This window comes from Physeter macrocephalus, chromosome 18 (genome assembly GCF_002837175.3).
Source record: "Physeter macrocephalus isolate SW-GA chromosome 18, ASM283717v5, whole genome shotgun sequence".
Lineage (NCBI taxonomy): Eukaryota > Metazoa > Chordata > Mammalia > Artiodactyla > Physeteridae > Physeter > Physeter macrocephalus.
The window spans coordinates 67569015-67582257 of record NC_041231.1 but is presented as its reverse complement, the minus strand read 5'-3'; the positions used below and the strand labels follow the sequence as shown (position 1 = coordinate 67582257).

Sequence of the window (13243 nt, the reverse complement as noted above, 5' to 3'; positions counted from 1 at the left end):
CCCGTGAGCCATGGCCGCTGAGCCTGCGCGTCCGGAGCCTGTGCTCCGCAACGGGAGAGGCCACAACAGTGAGAGGCCCGCATACCACAAAAAAAAAAAAAAAAAAAAAACTGGGAAGGACTTAGAGATGAGGATGTTTTAAATACACATCTAGAAAATGGAGGTTGGGACAACTACCCTGCCAACCTGAAGGCGTTATTGTAAGGCTCACATATCATAAAATGTGAAGTTGCCAATGTAGCTCTGTACATATGGGGTGGGGGGCTGCTATTATTGCCTATAAAGTCTCTGAAATATTATCTCTGAGATTTAATGAGTGGCCATTTTTTACAGATAAAGAAACAGAGGGTCACAGAGTTTGAGTAGATCAACTAAGATCAAGGTGTTCGTGGTCATCTTTGTTCTGTGTGACTTTCAAAAGGAATCATTATTGATTTTAGATAATGCAAGGGGAATAAAAAATGCTGATGAAGGGGTTGGGAAATAGGGCCTCTGTGGAAGTGTGACTTCCACCAGGCACATGTGATCACTTTCTGAAGAGAAGGGGCTGAGTAGGATCAGTTAGGGTCCTGAGGCTTCACACCTGTGGATAGCGCATCCCCTGGCATCAGAAAGGGAGCAAAAGGAAAGGAAGATCCCAGATCTAGGCTGAACCTTCACAAACCTTTCCTAATTCCTGAGCTGACTCATCATAATATTAACAGAGGCTGGTGGGGTCTCTTTTCTCTGGGTAGGAAAACAGGTTGGGCTTTTAAGATGGGTAAGCACTGGTCTTCCTTGGCAATAAGTAAGGGAACCTGGTTTAGGAGACATTTGGCTTTTGCTTTTGAAATTTCATGCCCTTACAAAATGCTCATTGTTGCCCAAGATGGAATACTGAATCTAGAGAGTACAAAACAATAGATTTAAAAATAAACCACATGGTTATATATAGGTAAAAGCAAAATGGAGCTTACTGGAACACCGTACAGAAGAGGCACTTAACCTTGCAGATACTTTGTTCCCAGTTCTGAAAGCCAAGTGATGTGTCCTGTTTTAGTGGTGCATGACTGATCTTTCTAAGGGCCCTTGAGGTCTCTGTTGTTCATAAAATGCAGCCCTGAAAGCTTTTGCATGGAACGAATAATGTCTTCTTCAAACTTGAAGGTGGTTTGTCCTTGACTAATTTTCCTTGACACTACATGCTCAAGTGCTACAGTGTTTATCATGTATGCCTCTTCAGGTCTGAGTCATGCTATTTTCTTTTAATTGTTGAAATTTTTCAAACTGGCCAATCTGTGTTGTGTACATTCCAAAAAATATTTTTGGAGCTGTGAGCTGTGGTTTATAACTATCGAAATCCTGCATATATTTATTTTAATACAGCTATCATAGTAATTATAAAATATATTTTTGGAAAAAGCTCATCAGATAAGTATTTTCCTGGGTAGTCTAGATCATTTGGTATCAATACTCTGTATTATAAGTGCAAAATCAGGAAAAAGGAAAGGTTTTTTTCTCTTTTCAAGTTCCTTTTATGATATTTTTTCTTTACAAATTTCTGTCATGCATATGATCTCATTAGATTCACACAATCACGTTGTTAGTATGGCATTAATTGTTATTTCCATTATTCTGATGGAAAAAACCCTGAAGTCTAGATATCTACCATGTGTCAACAGTCCCACAGCTAATGGGTGGTATTAAAAACTGTCTGTCCCCTCCTCACTAATCTTGGAAGCTTTACTCTGTACTATACTGTTTTGAAATTTGAGATGTTTCTTTGAGTGGAAAAAAAACTTAAGTATTTGCTTCAAGCATTTAATATTTTTTTTAAAAAAAGAATTAGAGTTAATAAATTTTTATTAATTGTGAGTGAATCAGCTAAATAATTTAGAAAATATTCCTTTTGTCAACAGTCTTGACTAGGAGAATGTTTTTGAGTTTCTCTGAGCTTGTTGCCACAGAAATTCTAAAGAAAAAAAAATAACACTGGAGAATATAGACAAGACAGAAGCAAATGGCTAAAAGAAGCAGTGATGGTACTTTCACAAACTCCTTGGATCCATCAAATTAGCTAGACTCACAGAATTTTCTATATGATGTGTTTTATTACTTTCTTGCTGTTTTTTTTTTTACACATCTTATTTCTTCAAAAAGATAGAAATAAACCCTTGAAAACTGGGATCCTATTCTTTATTTCTTTTCTTTTCTTATCACATGACTCCAGAGCTTACTCCCTCAGTCAAAGGCAATTAAAAACACCAGTCCACTAGTTGGAGTTAATTTATGAAAGACGTGGTTCTAAGAAGGCATTATCCATATAATGGATTCTCTATGTCAGTGTTGGCAGTTAATTTTCAACTTTGGTCTCCAGCCAGAGGCAGTACCAACTTGTTGTCATAGAATTATGATTATAAGTTCCAAAGGACAGAAATAATATCTATTTTCACAGTGCCCGAGTAGCAATATTCAAGGATAAGTGTATAGTTGATGAGTTATAAACAGAAATGAATAGTGGAGTCAGTTCCCCACAGGCCATTAAAACCTGCCCCTAGGCCCCAGGACTCCACATACTGTATCTCTTGGACTTTTTCCTCCCTTAAGACTAATAATAGAGTTAGATGTGATCTCCCAAGTTCCACCCACTCTTGAATTCTCCAAAGAAGATGATATCATTTTCTTCCATGTTAAGACTTATTGCTTATCACTACAATCAAACAGGGGGAAAAAGAAATGATTTTTTAAAAATAGAGAGAGTTAAAATCTTGCAAAGTCCTTAAAGGTGTGGCCTCTGGTCCCTGGTCTTGACTTCCTGTATCATTGGAGATGATAACTTCTGCTTTCTACTCTTTCTTATCTCTGAGGGTGGAGATCACTAACTCACATTCATTCTTCTGGTCCCCTAGGGGTGAAACGCATGTAGATCTTCTATCTTGTGAAGTTCCTTCTTCCTGGTTATACTGTAATCAAAAAGTCAGTCCAGGAAAAATAAGGGGAGACCCATACTGGATCATAGCCAGCATATTGAACTTCTGCCTGTCAATTAGTTTATTCATCCTTCAAATGTCTATTTAGCATCTATTAGGTTCCCAGCACAGTTCTAGGTTGTGGAGAGATAACAGTGAACAAAACAATGATCTCTGGCCTCACAGATCTTAAATACATTCTAGTGGAGGAAGGAAGAAAATAAACATAAACTGAGCTCAGATTGTGTTAAGTACTATGGAAAAAAATAGGGTGAGTAAGAGGAGGTGGGGAATGATATTTTACATGGGTCATTAGGGGAAACCTGTCTGCTAATAATGTGGCATTTGAGCAGAGACTTGAAGAATTGAAAGAGAGAATCCTGGAAAGGGAGAAGAGAGTTCCAGACAACACAAAGAGCAAGTTCAAACTCCCAGAGTAGGGAACACAGTGTGTGCCAGAGTGGAGAGTGAGGGAGAGAGAGGGGCAGTAGCAGGAGACAAGATTGGAAAGGGAGAAGCTGGTTGGGGAGTGAAAGATTAGGTCATATGGAGCCTTGTAGGCATCATCCTGCAGGCATTGTAAGGGTTTGGGTTTTTACTCTAAGTGAGAAGATGAGTCATTAGAGTGCTTTGACTGGAGTCCTGTGGCATGGCTTGATTTACTCAGTGATTGTTCTGTGCTTAACTCACCTGAATTGTGAACCCTCTGAGTACAAAGGTCATGTCTTATTCATCTGGGTAGACACTACAGTTCCTGACATAGAATAGGTCTCACTTGGCAAAATGCCGGCAGAGAGCATCTGATAGATGGTCTGATAGAGGGATGCTTCAGAGCTCCAAGACAATGGTTGCTTTGCCTTTAAGGCACTTCAAAAATGTCAAGAATACATACATACATATATATGTATATATATAACTGAATCACTTTGCTTTACACCTGAAATTAGCACAACATTGTAAATCAACTATACTTCAGTTAAAAAAAAAAGACTTTATCGGTATTGGGCGAACTACTCTTCTCATCAAAGCAAATGGAGAGCAGAGTTGTCCATGATTGTTGGGATCTAGCACTCTTGGAATTGTGTCAAGAAGAATATAAACAGGAAGACTCCCCATCCACTAAAAGCCCATATGTACCCCTGGCTCTAATGAGGTTCTCAGATTTTAAAACATGATAACAGAATCACAGTATTCTGGTTCCAGTTAAAAATAAAACATCTGCCTACCCTTTTCTGCAATGATAATGCTTTTTTTCTGAAGGTGGGGGAACTATTTTACTAGCAAGAATGAAAGATTAACCTTTTTTTTTTTTTTTTCCAAATATAGCTCCAAAAGAGGGGGAAAAGTCTTACATCCAGTGTAAATCAATTATCAGGAGGTTCATCACAATACATTGAAATTTGCTATTTGGAGAACGTTCTCGTTGTTCTTTCTGTGCTCTTTTTGCTGGCTATGGGAGTCATTACCTGTTTTTATTTCTCCACGTAGGCTGGAACAAAAATTATGGTGTCGCTTTCCCTGGCATTGTCAGAATGACATTTGTTTGTATCACTCACGAGTCTAGCTGGATCTGTCAATTCTTTAGCAGCTAAAAAATGAAGGAAGGGCCTCCTCGGGTTAGTTTAGTTGTTATATTGCTGGCAATGATCATCTTAGAATAGCTCACCTTTTTAGAGTCTTCTCACTTGTTAATCTAATTTCCTTTGTTTTTGTTTGGATGCCGACTTAGCAAATTAGGTTTACCAGAATTAGCGGCCCAGTCTACTTGGAGTCTGAAGATACCAGGTGACTATGAGCAAGGTTGCAGCATAGATTAGGAATGGATAAAGGACAGTCTGTTCTAAGGCTTATGCAATAACTCTGTGTGGTGTGGTTCTTGAGGCGGCAGGAATGTAAATAATCAAATGTGCCATTATTCATTATTAAAGGACCAAATCATGCAGGAGGATTAGGATCCTTTAGTAGACGGTCCAGACAGGTCGAATGGCTTTTTTCCAAGGTCATACAGTCTATTAACACTATTGCAAAAATCAAAATCTATGTCCTTATACTTTCCCCCCACCAATATCATGCTGCTTCTTGGGACTGGATTTTATACCAAGTCCGGAGAAATATCAGTATACATTTTGATGTCTGGCTGTGCAAACTACAGAATCCTTTAGGAGGCTGAATGTAGTGTTCGTGCCCTGCTTAAGGTAAGAAAAACTGGATTTACTAAGACTAGTGAAAAGAAAAGTAAAATGACATGTAATGAGTTAACCATGGCCTAAGTCATGAATGTGGCAATTGGCAGTGGAAATAAAACAGAAGCAATGTATTTAGAAGGAATCAAAAACATAAAAATACTAGGACTTTGTTAGTGATTGCCCAGAGGACGTTATAGAGAGGTGGGTGTTTAAAAATCATGTTAAGTTTCTCTCTATGCTGTTTCTCTCCCTGTCTCTGTCTCTGGAGTAGGCATCAGAGTAATTAAAATCCTGGGTTTATGATCAGACTAGACCTGGATTAAACCTTGACTTGTTCACATATTATCTGCATGGCTTTGGCATGTGACTGATTCTAAGTCTCTCACAGGGTTGTTGATATGGAATTGATGAGATAATCAATTTAAAATATTGAATGTAGTGCCTGTAAGATATGGAATCTGGGTCTGTGGGATAATGATGATGTCATTATCTTCAATGAATCCTCAAGTGTTTTGAGGCTGGTTTCAAAGCACGTGGAATGGTATGAACAAGGTGCAGAGGCTGCCATAAACAGGATTGATCAGTGTACCATGGTTTATGGAGAGTACATGAGGCTCAGAATTGGGCCAACAAGGTTTGAGTTTCAATTTGACCAAAGGCCGAGACACAGTTAGGTGTGGAGGGTATGGTTAAAGGTTATAGGGCAGGAAGTGTGAACAATGTCAAAGGCAAACTATGTTTAGTCTTCCTTTACCTGGAGTTGGCTTCCCTGTCCACGAAATGCTGGCTGGTAAGTGACAGCAAGTTATGGTGCAGGAGAAAAAACAGGACTAAGGAAAGAGGTAATGAATATAATGGAAGAATTGGGGCAACTGTAGTGAGACCAAATAAGCAAACTAGAAGGAGGAAAATTCAGAGATTTCAGGTAGACCAAAGCCTAGGAACACAGAGACCAAGAAAAGAGCAGGTGGAAATAGAGGAAATAGGGAAAGAATCCTTGTTCAATTGCCAGACAACTGTCAAATCCAGGAAATTCATAGCAACAAAAAGCATCAAACCTGGTAGAGAAATAAGCATGAAGCGTCAGTAACTGATTCTGATATTAAAGCTACTTGATATCCAGCCAACCAGAGGACTGTCTTTTCTGGATTCACCCTGGAGGATGATGATCCCAAGAGAGATGATCTGAGTGGAAGTTTCCAGGCCAGGATGACCCAAAACATCCACCTGCTAGCAATGCAGGAACCAGGGCACCAAGTTTCTCTGGCAGGGGGATTCTTACAGCATATCAAGATGCTTCTGGTCAGATTTCTTCCCTCTGCTTTCATCTTTTTGCTGGTGCCGCCAAGCTTAATTTCTAAACTTCCATGTTGGTTTTAGAACCTGGTAAGCCCTGAGTACCTGAGTTGTACTGATTTCCTGCTTCCCAAAGGAGCAGGAGAGAAGGTACAGGAGTAGAAGCAGCAGGAAGGAGAAATGAAACAGGAAGTCACGTGGAAAAGAGAGACAGGAAATCTGGACAGTTTTGGATCATGACCCAGGTATCAGGTGTCTCCCTAGGACAGGTAGCTGTAGAAATCAACAACTGCTTGAGCTTTGTTCTCGTGCTGAGTTCATTGGAGGATATTACTCTCATATGTATACTCAACCGTGTGACTTCACGCATAATTGGTTGTTCCTTGCTCATCTTTTCCCCTGGAGAGAAATCAGAGTTTCTTAAGTGGGAGATATTTCCCTGGCTGGGGAAGATAGAGATTTTTCTCAATCTTTATTCCCCCAGTTGGCATAGACATGAAAGCCAGCTGGGAAATATGGGTTGAAAAAAATATTGCAGAGTGGCATTTATTCAAGACTCAAAACATAAAGGTGGCTTATAGGGCAGAGAGATAGATGTCCTCCCTTAAGGCTTAACTCGAGAGCATCAGCACAGACTGAGGAGAGCTAATTTACTATTTTATGAAAGGAAATGGGCTGGAGAAGAATGATTACAGCAAAATGCTCAAACAGAAAAAGCATCACAATTTTTTACTGAATTCTTGTTTGGGATGTTTTTTGTAAACTTATCAATCATTTTGTGACATTTTACAGTGTAACAAGATGTTGGTGTTTGTGAAACATCATTTTGAAATTGCCCCGAACTAGATTCCTCTCTCTCTCTCTCTCTCTCTCTCGTCAGACTGACATTGGGTACAAATTCACAAATCTGAAATGACTGGTCTATTCACTCAAACTCTTTTGATTGCAAGTTATAGAAGTCAAACTGAGTTGGAAAAATAAAAGGGAATTTTGTGTAAAAGAAAAGGAAAATCTTAGGGAGCCTCAGAGAAGAAATTCAGCTGGGTCCCAGGAATTCAATTCTGGAAAGCCCTCAAGTGTGTCTCTTCTCCATACACTTTGCTGTATTTTTCTTGGTCTCATCAGATCTGCTTTTATGGCAGATTAAGTCTTTCCCATAGCTCCCAAATCCACGTATGATAATTTCAGTCTCCCAGCGTGGCCGCAGAGCAGTTTAAAGCAGTGTTCCATATTTATGGAAGAGAACATCTGTTTGCTACCCAGCCCCCATCCCCTATGTGTCAGAAAGCCACCCTTTGTTTCATCATACACAGTCTGAACATGGCTTCTGGGATTTTAGGGTTTCCAGAAAAAGAAAGTTGTTTGGGGCTTGTTGGATTGTACTAGATTCATCTATCCTATCATGCCCCAAATGAGTATGCTGCCTGGCACCGAGGATGCTCTCAATAAATATTTGTCAAATGAAATATTTATTGACTGAATACGCTGGCAAGGATATAGGAACATGTTTGACTAGATAAATGAAGATGTTTTTGCATTTTGAACATCATAATAGTAGATCTTAATGAGTTGATTGTGCTGTAACAGGTAACTAAAACTAAAGTCACATTAGTTAAAAATCATTTGATTTCTAGCTGTTTTTATGTATTTATAAAATTATTTCAAAATAAAAAAATTGCTGTGAGAACATATGAATGACTTAATATACCTATGTATTCATTATAATAGTATGTTTTCCTTTATTTTTAAAAAATTGATATTCATGAAGACGAAGCCTGGAGTAATTCGCCCCGTACCTGTAAAATCCAAAATATTACTGAAAAAAGAGGAGGAAGTCTATGAACCCAACCCTTTCAGTAAATACCTGGAAGAGCACAGTGACTTCTTTTCTGAGCAGGTGAGTGTGCATATGATAAAGTCTTTGATATTTGGATAAATAACTGTACAAAATATAGCGATGCCTCATGAATATGGTGAGTGCAAGAAAATGTTTGTGATTGGAATATGCTTAGTAATAAAAAAGATCTATTTTTTTACATAATAAAACAATTCTTAAGTATTTTCAGGATGATATTTTGAAGTATTTAAATGCTTTTTCCTAAAATTTTTCTACCTAGTGCTGGTATTGTTTGGGGGACCAAGATATTACTTCCTATAAAGACATCATGGAGTCACTGATTAAATGAGTCATATAGGTGTGGCATTCTTATTGCTAAAATCCTGCTTCCTTCTGAAGCAATGCAATGCTTTAGGTTTGGTATATTAGTACATTTGACAGAAGATCTATTGTTTGGATTCATATCAACATAATAGAGATGATGTGATACGCTAGATTGAGTGTTACTAGATAGGGAATAAGGGCTTAAGTTATTTTAAGGCATCATTGTTTTTTTGGTTTATGTGCAAAAATGGTATACTATCTTCCCCTTATATATCCTATATGTTGAATAAGGTATAATGGAAGGTTGTTGATGGTGCTTTATAAGATATTCAGGAAAAACATGAAAATACACATTTATGCAATATAAAATTTCATAAATTATCTCAAAGGGAAACCTTACATCTTAATTTGTCTTCTTCAAATGCAACAAAGAGACATGGGTTATATATTTTATATCTCAAACATTATTACATTCTTCAGCAATGCAAGCAATCCAGAAATCTTTGTGGATGCAACCAGGATACGCAAGATCACCACCACGTTTAGTAATCTATAATAGAATAGACTTGCAAAAGAACGTAAGGTGCTATACTATTTTTAAAGTTCAGTTTGAAAATGATAACTAACAATATTCTTGAAAATAGAAATTACGGTCATATTTGTGAAACATAAGAAATATCTCGGGCTTCCCTGGTGGTGCAGTGGTTGAGAGTCCGCCTGCCGATGCAGGTGACACGGGTTCATGCCCTGGTCCGGGAAGATCCCACATGCCGCGGAGCGGCTGGGCCCGTGAGCCATGGCCGCTGAGTCTGCGCGTCCGGAGCCTGTGCTCCGCAACGGGAGAGGCCACAACAGTGAGGGGCCCGCGTACCGCAATAAATAATAAATAAATAAATAAAATTTTTAAAAAAACACTAAAAAGAAAGAAAGAAATATCTCATCTCATATTATACTAGCTCTATGACACTGAGCAAGGTATTTCATCTCGCCCAGTTTGCGTCTTAATGCATAAAATGAGGCATTCAGAAGAGGTACTTTTTAAGGATCCTTCAAATTCTAAAATCTGGGTTATTTAAAATCTAAGAACTGTGAGGAGGCTAAATGCCTTGAAAAAGTTCATTATAAATACTTTCTCATGCATAGCTACAGTTTTTATTTATAAAATGGAGATGATAATATTTTCTGCTTATTTATATATGCTTTGTGACGACTGATAGGATTTCAATAAGTTAAACATTTTTAGGAGATACTAATATCATTGAAAATGATAATTAGAGGCAATTATTCTCATTTTATAGAATAAAATGGAGCCCTTAATTAATTAAATTAAATAGGGAAATCTTACTGATATTTAAGGTGTGTTCACTAAATCTGCACATAAAAGAAATGGAAATTCCTGTTCGGAAAGCATATGTCCATCATCAATGAAAATATTCATTAGATATCTATTGCTTATATGACACTGATATTTTAGAGGCTTAATGTGACATTTTAGACAGTATGGGATTATTATAAAAATTTATAAAAGTAATCTAGTGTTATATGACAAAAGTGCTAACAGTTAAAATAAATTTCACATATTATGCATGCAACATATTCTTCAAATATGATCTAATGCTGTAAAATAAAAATTTTGTTCTTTTGTATTAGTATAATTTTAAATTTATGCATTTTACCTTAAACAAGATTCTTTGTAGAACGTCAAGTTAATCTACCTATAATTTATCATAATTTACTGTCCTCTGGAATGATAAACTCCATTTTCAGGTGTAGGACATTCTTTTCATTAAAAGGAGTTGCCAGTTCTTTTCATAGCTTTTCCTGACTATATAGCAAGTTTAAAGCTCTGTTTATGTATCATAAACTTATGTATTTTCAGATAATTTGTAGAAAATTTGAGTTCTTTTCCAAGTATTTTGGTGGCGCATAGACTTATTTATATTTTCTTCCAATCAGTTTATTCTTGTGTATATCCCAACTTCTGTGTCAGCAGACTGTCAGAATTGAAAGAAGTCTAGCAGAGCACTTAAAAGTGAATTCCAGACCTTCCCTGGTCTTACTCATTGACCTTGCAGGAGAGGAATAATGAATATACTAGGAAACTGGGAAGGTGCATACACTATCAACTGACCTCTACATGGAGCTATAACCACCACTTCATTGTGTCCAGAATCTACAATGGAGACAGATACAAAAGACAGCTCACAAGCATAAATGAAAGCTCCTTAAATAATGAATTGAGTAATAACAGTTTATGATCTCAGCATGGCTACTTCATCAGAACTTAACTCAAATTCAGTTCTGGTAGCTATTGCGTTCTCTTTTGCTGCTGCCACAGAATAAATTGAATGGTTCCAAACTCAGTTGATATCACCACCCACCCATGTAATGGAAAATTCTTTAACCCGAAAGTTGAGCCAAACTGAAACAGCTCACATTCACTGATCTGCCCTGTCCTGGGGACAGTCCCACATGACAGGAGATGTTGTATAAGATTGTTAAGTCCATGAATTTCCCCTAGCAGCTTCACTGCCATAAAATATGATTTCAAAACTTTCTGTTACAAAATGTAACACACTAAAGATGATGAGACCAGACAAAAATGTATTTACTGTAGCATAAGAAAGTACAACCAGGCAGACTTTTGAACTTATAATGAACTGAAAAGTTGCCTGGAGATAGCCCCTGAGTACTAAAAGCAAAGTTTGAAACCAAATGCTTAATCAAGTAATTGAAACTTATTAATTAACAACTTTTACATCAAAATGGCATAGGCCAGGAAGCATCATTCTATTTTTTTAAAATTTAACACCTTTACTAGAGTATAATTGCTTTACAATGGTGTCTTAGTTTCTGTTTTACAACAAAGTGAATCAGCTATACATATACTTATATCTCCATAACTCCTCTCTCTTGCATCTCCCTCCCACCCTCCCTATCCCACCACTCTAGGTGGTCACAAAACACTGAGCTGATCTCCCTGTGCTATGTGGCTGCTTCCCACTAGCTGTCTACTTTACATTTGGTAGTATATAAAAGTCCATACCACTTTCTCGCTTCATCCCAGCTTACCCTTCCCCCTCCCGATGTCCTCAAGTCCATTCTTTATGTCTTTGTCTTTATTCCTGTCCTGACCCTAGGTTCCTCAAAACCATGTGTTTTGTTTTTTTTTAGATTCCATAATATGTGTTAGCATGCAGTATTTGTTTTTCTCTTTCTGACTTACTTCACTCTGTATGACAGACTCCAGGTCCATCCATCTCACTACAAATAACTCAATTCCATTTCTTTTTATGGCTGAGTAATATTCCATTGTATACATGTACCACATCTTCTTTAACCATTCATCTGTCGATGGACACTTAGGTTGCTTCCATGTCCTGGCTATTGTAAATAGAGCTGCAATGAACATTGTGGTACATGACTCCTTTTGACTTATGGTTTTCTCAGGGTATATGCCCAGTAGTGGGATTGCTGGGTCATATGGTAGTTCTATTTTTAGTTTTCTGAGGAACCTCCATACTGTTCTCCATAGTGGCTGTATCAATTTACATTCCCACCAACAGTGCAAGAGGGCTCCCTTTTCTCCACACCCTCTCCAAAATTTACTGTTTGTTGATTTTTTGATGATGGCCATTCTGACTGGTGTGAAGTGATTCCTCACTGTAGTTTTGATTTGCCTTTCTTTAATGATTAGTGATGTTGAGCATCCTTTTCATGTGTTTGTTGGCAATCTGTATATCTTCTTTGGAGAAATGTCTATTTAGGTCTTCTGCCCATTTTTGGATTGGGTTGTTTGTTTTTTTGATATTGAGTAGCAATATATTGAGTAGCATGACCTGCTTGTAACTTTGGAGATTAATCCTTTGTCAGTTGCTTCATTTGCAAATATTTTCTCCCATTCTGAGGGTTGTCTGTTCGTTTTGTTTATGGTTTCCTTTGCTGTGCAAAAGCATTTGAGTTTCATTAGGTCCATTTGTTTATTTTTGTTTTTATTTCCATTTCTCTAGGAGATGGGTCAAAAAGGATCTTGCTGTGATTTATGTCATAGAGTGTTCTTCCTATGTTTTCCTCTAAGAGTTTTATAGTGTGTGGCTTACATTTAGGTCTTTAATCCATTTTGAGTTTATTTTCGTGTATGGTGTTAGGGAGTGTTGTAATTTCTTTCTTTTACATGTAGCTGTCCAGTTTTCCCAGCACCACTTATTAAAGAGGCTATCTTTTCTCCACTGTGTATTCTTGCATCCTTTATCAAAGATAAAGTGACCATATGTTCATGAGTTTATCTCTGGGATTTCTATCCTTTTCCATTGATCTATATTTCTTTTTTTGTACCAGTACCATACTGTCTTCATTACTATAGCTTTGTAGTATAGTCTGAAGTCAGGGAGCCTGATTCTTCCAGTTCTGTTTTTCTTTCTCAAGATTGCTTTGTCTATTCGAGGTCTTTTGTGTTTCCATAGAAATTGTAAAATTTTTTGTTCTACTTCTGTGAAAAATGCCATTGGTAGTTTGATAGGGATTGTATTGAATCTGTAGATTGCTGTGAGTAGTATAGTCATTTTCACAATGTTGATTCTTCCAATCCAAAAACATGCTATATCTCTCCATCTGTTTGTATCATCTTTAATTTCTTTCATCAGTGTCTTATA

General features: G+C 37.4%; 1 protein-coding gene across 24 annotated transcripts in view; it reads left to right on the top strand.

The window, feature by feature from the left end:
- The window catches only part of MLIP (muscular LMNA interacting protein), a 283019-nt gene that overhangs the window by 204879 nt on the left and 64897 nt on the right, over positions 1–13243 (top strand). For 23 of the 24 annotated variants that reach the window (XM_055079757.1, XM_028479088.2, XM_028479081.2 and 20 more), the window contains one exon: positions 8199–8327. In XM_055079757.1, coding sequence (XP_054935732.1) covers positions 8199–8327 — 129 coding nt within the window. Of the gene's footprint in view, positions 1–4677; positions 4734–8198; positions 8328–13243 lie in introns of those variants that run through there. The other variant, XM_028479089.2, reaches the window with a different exon arrangement.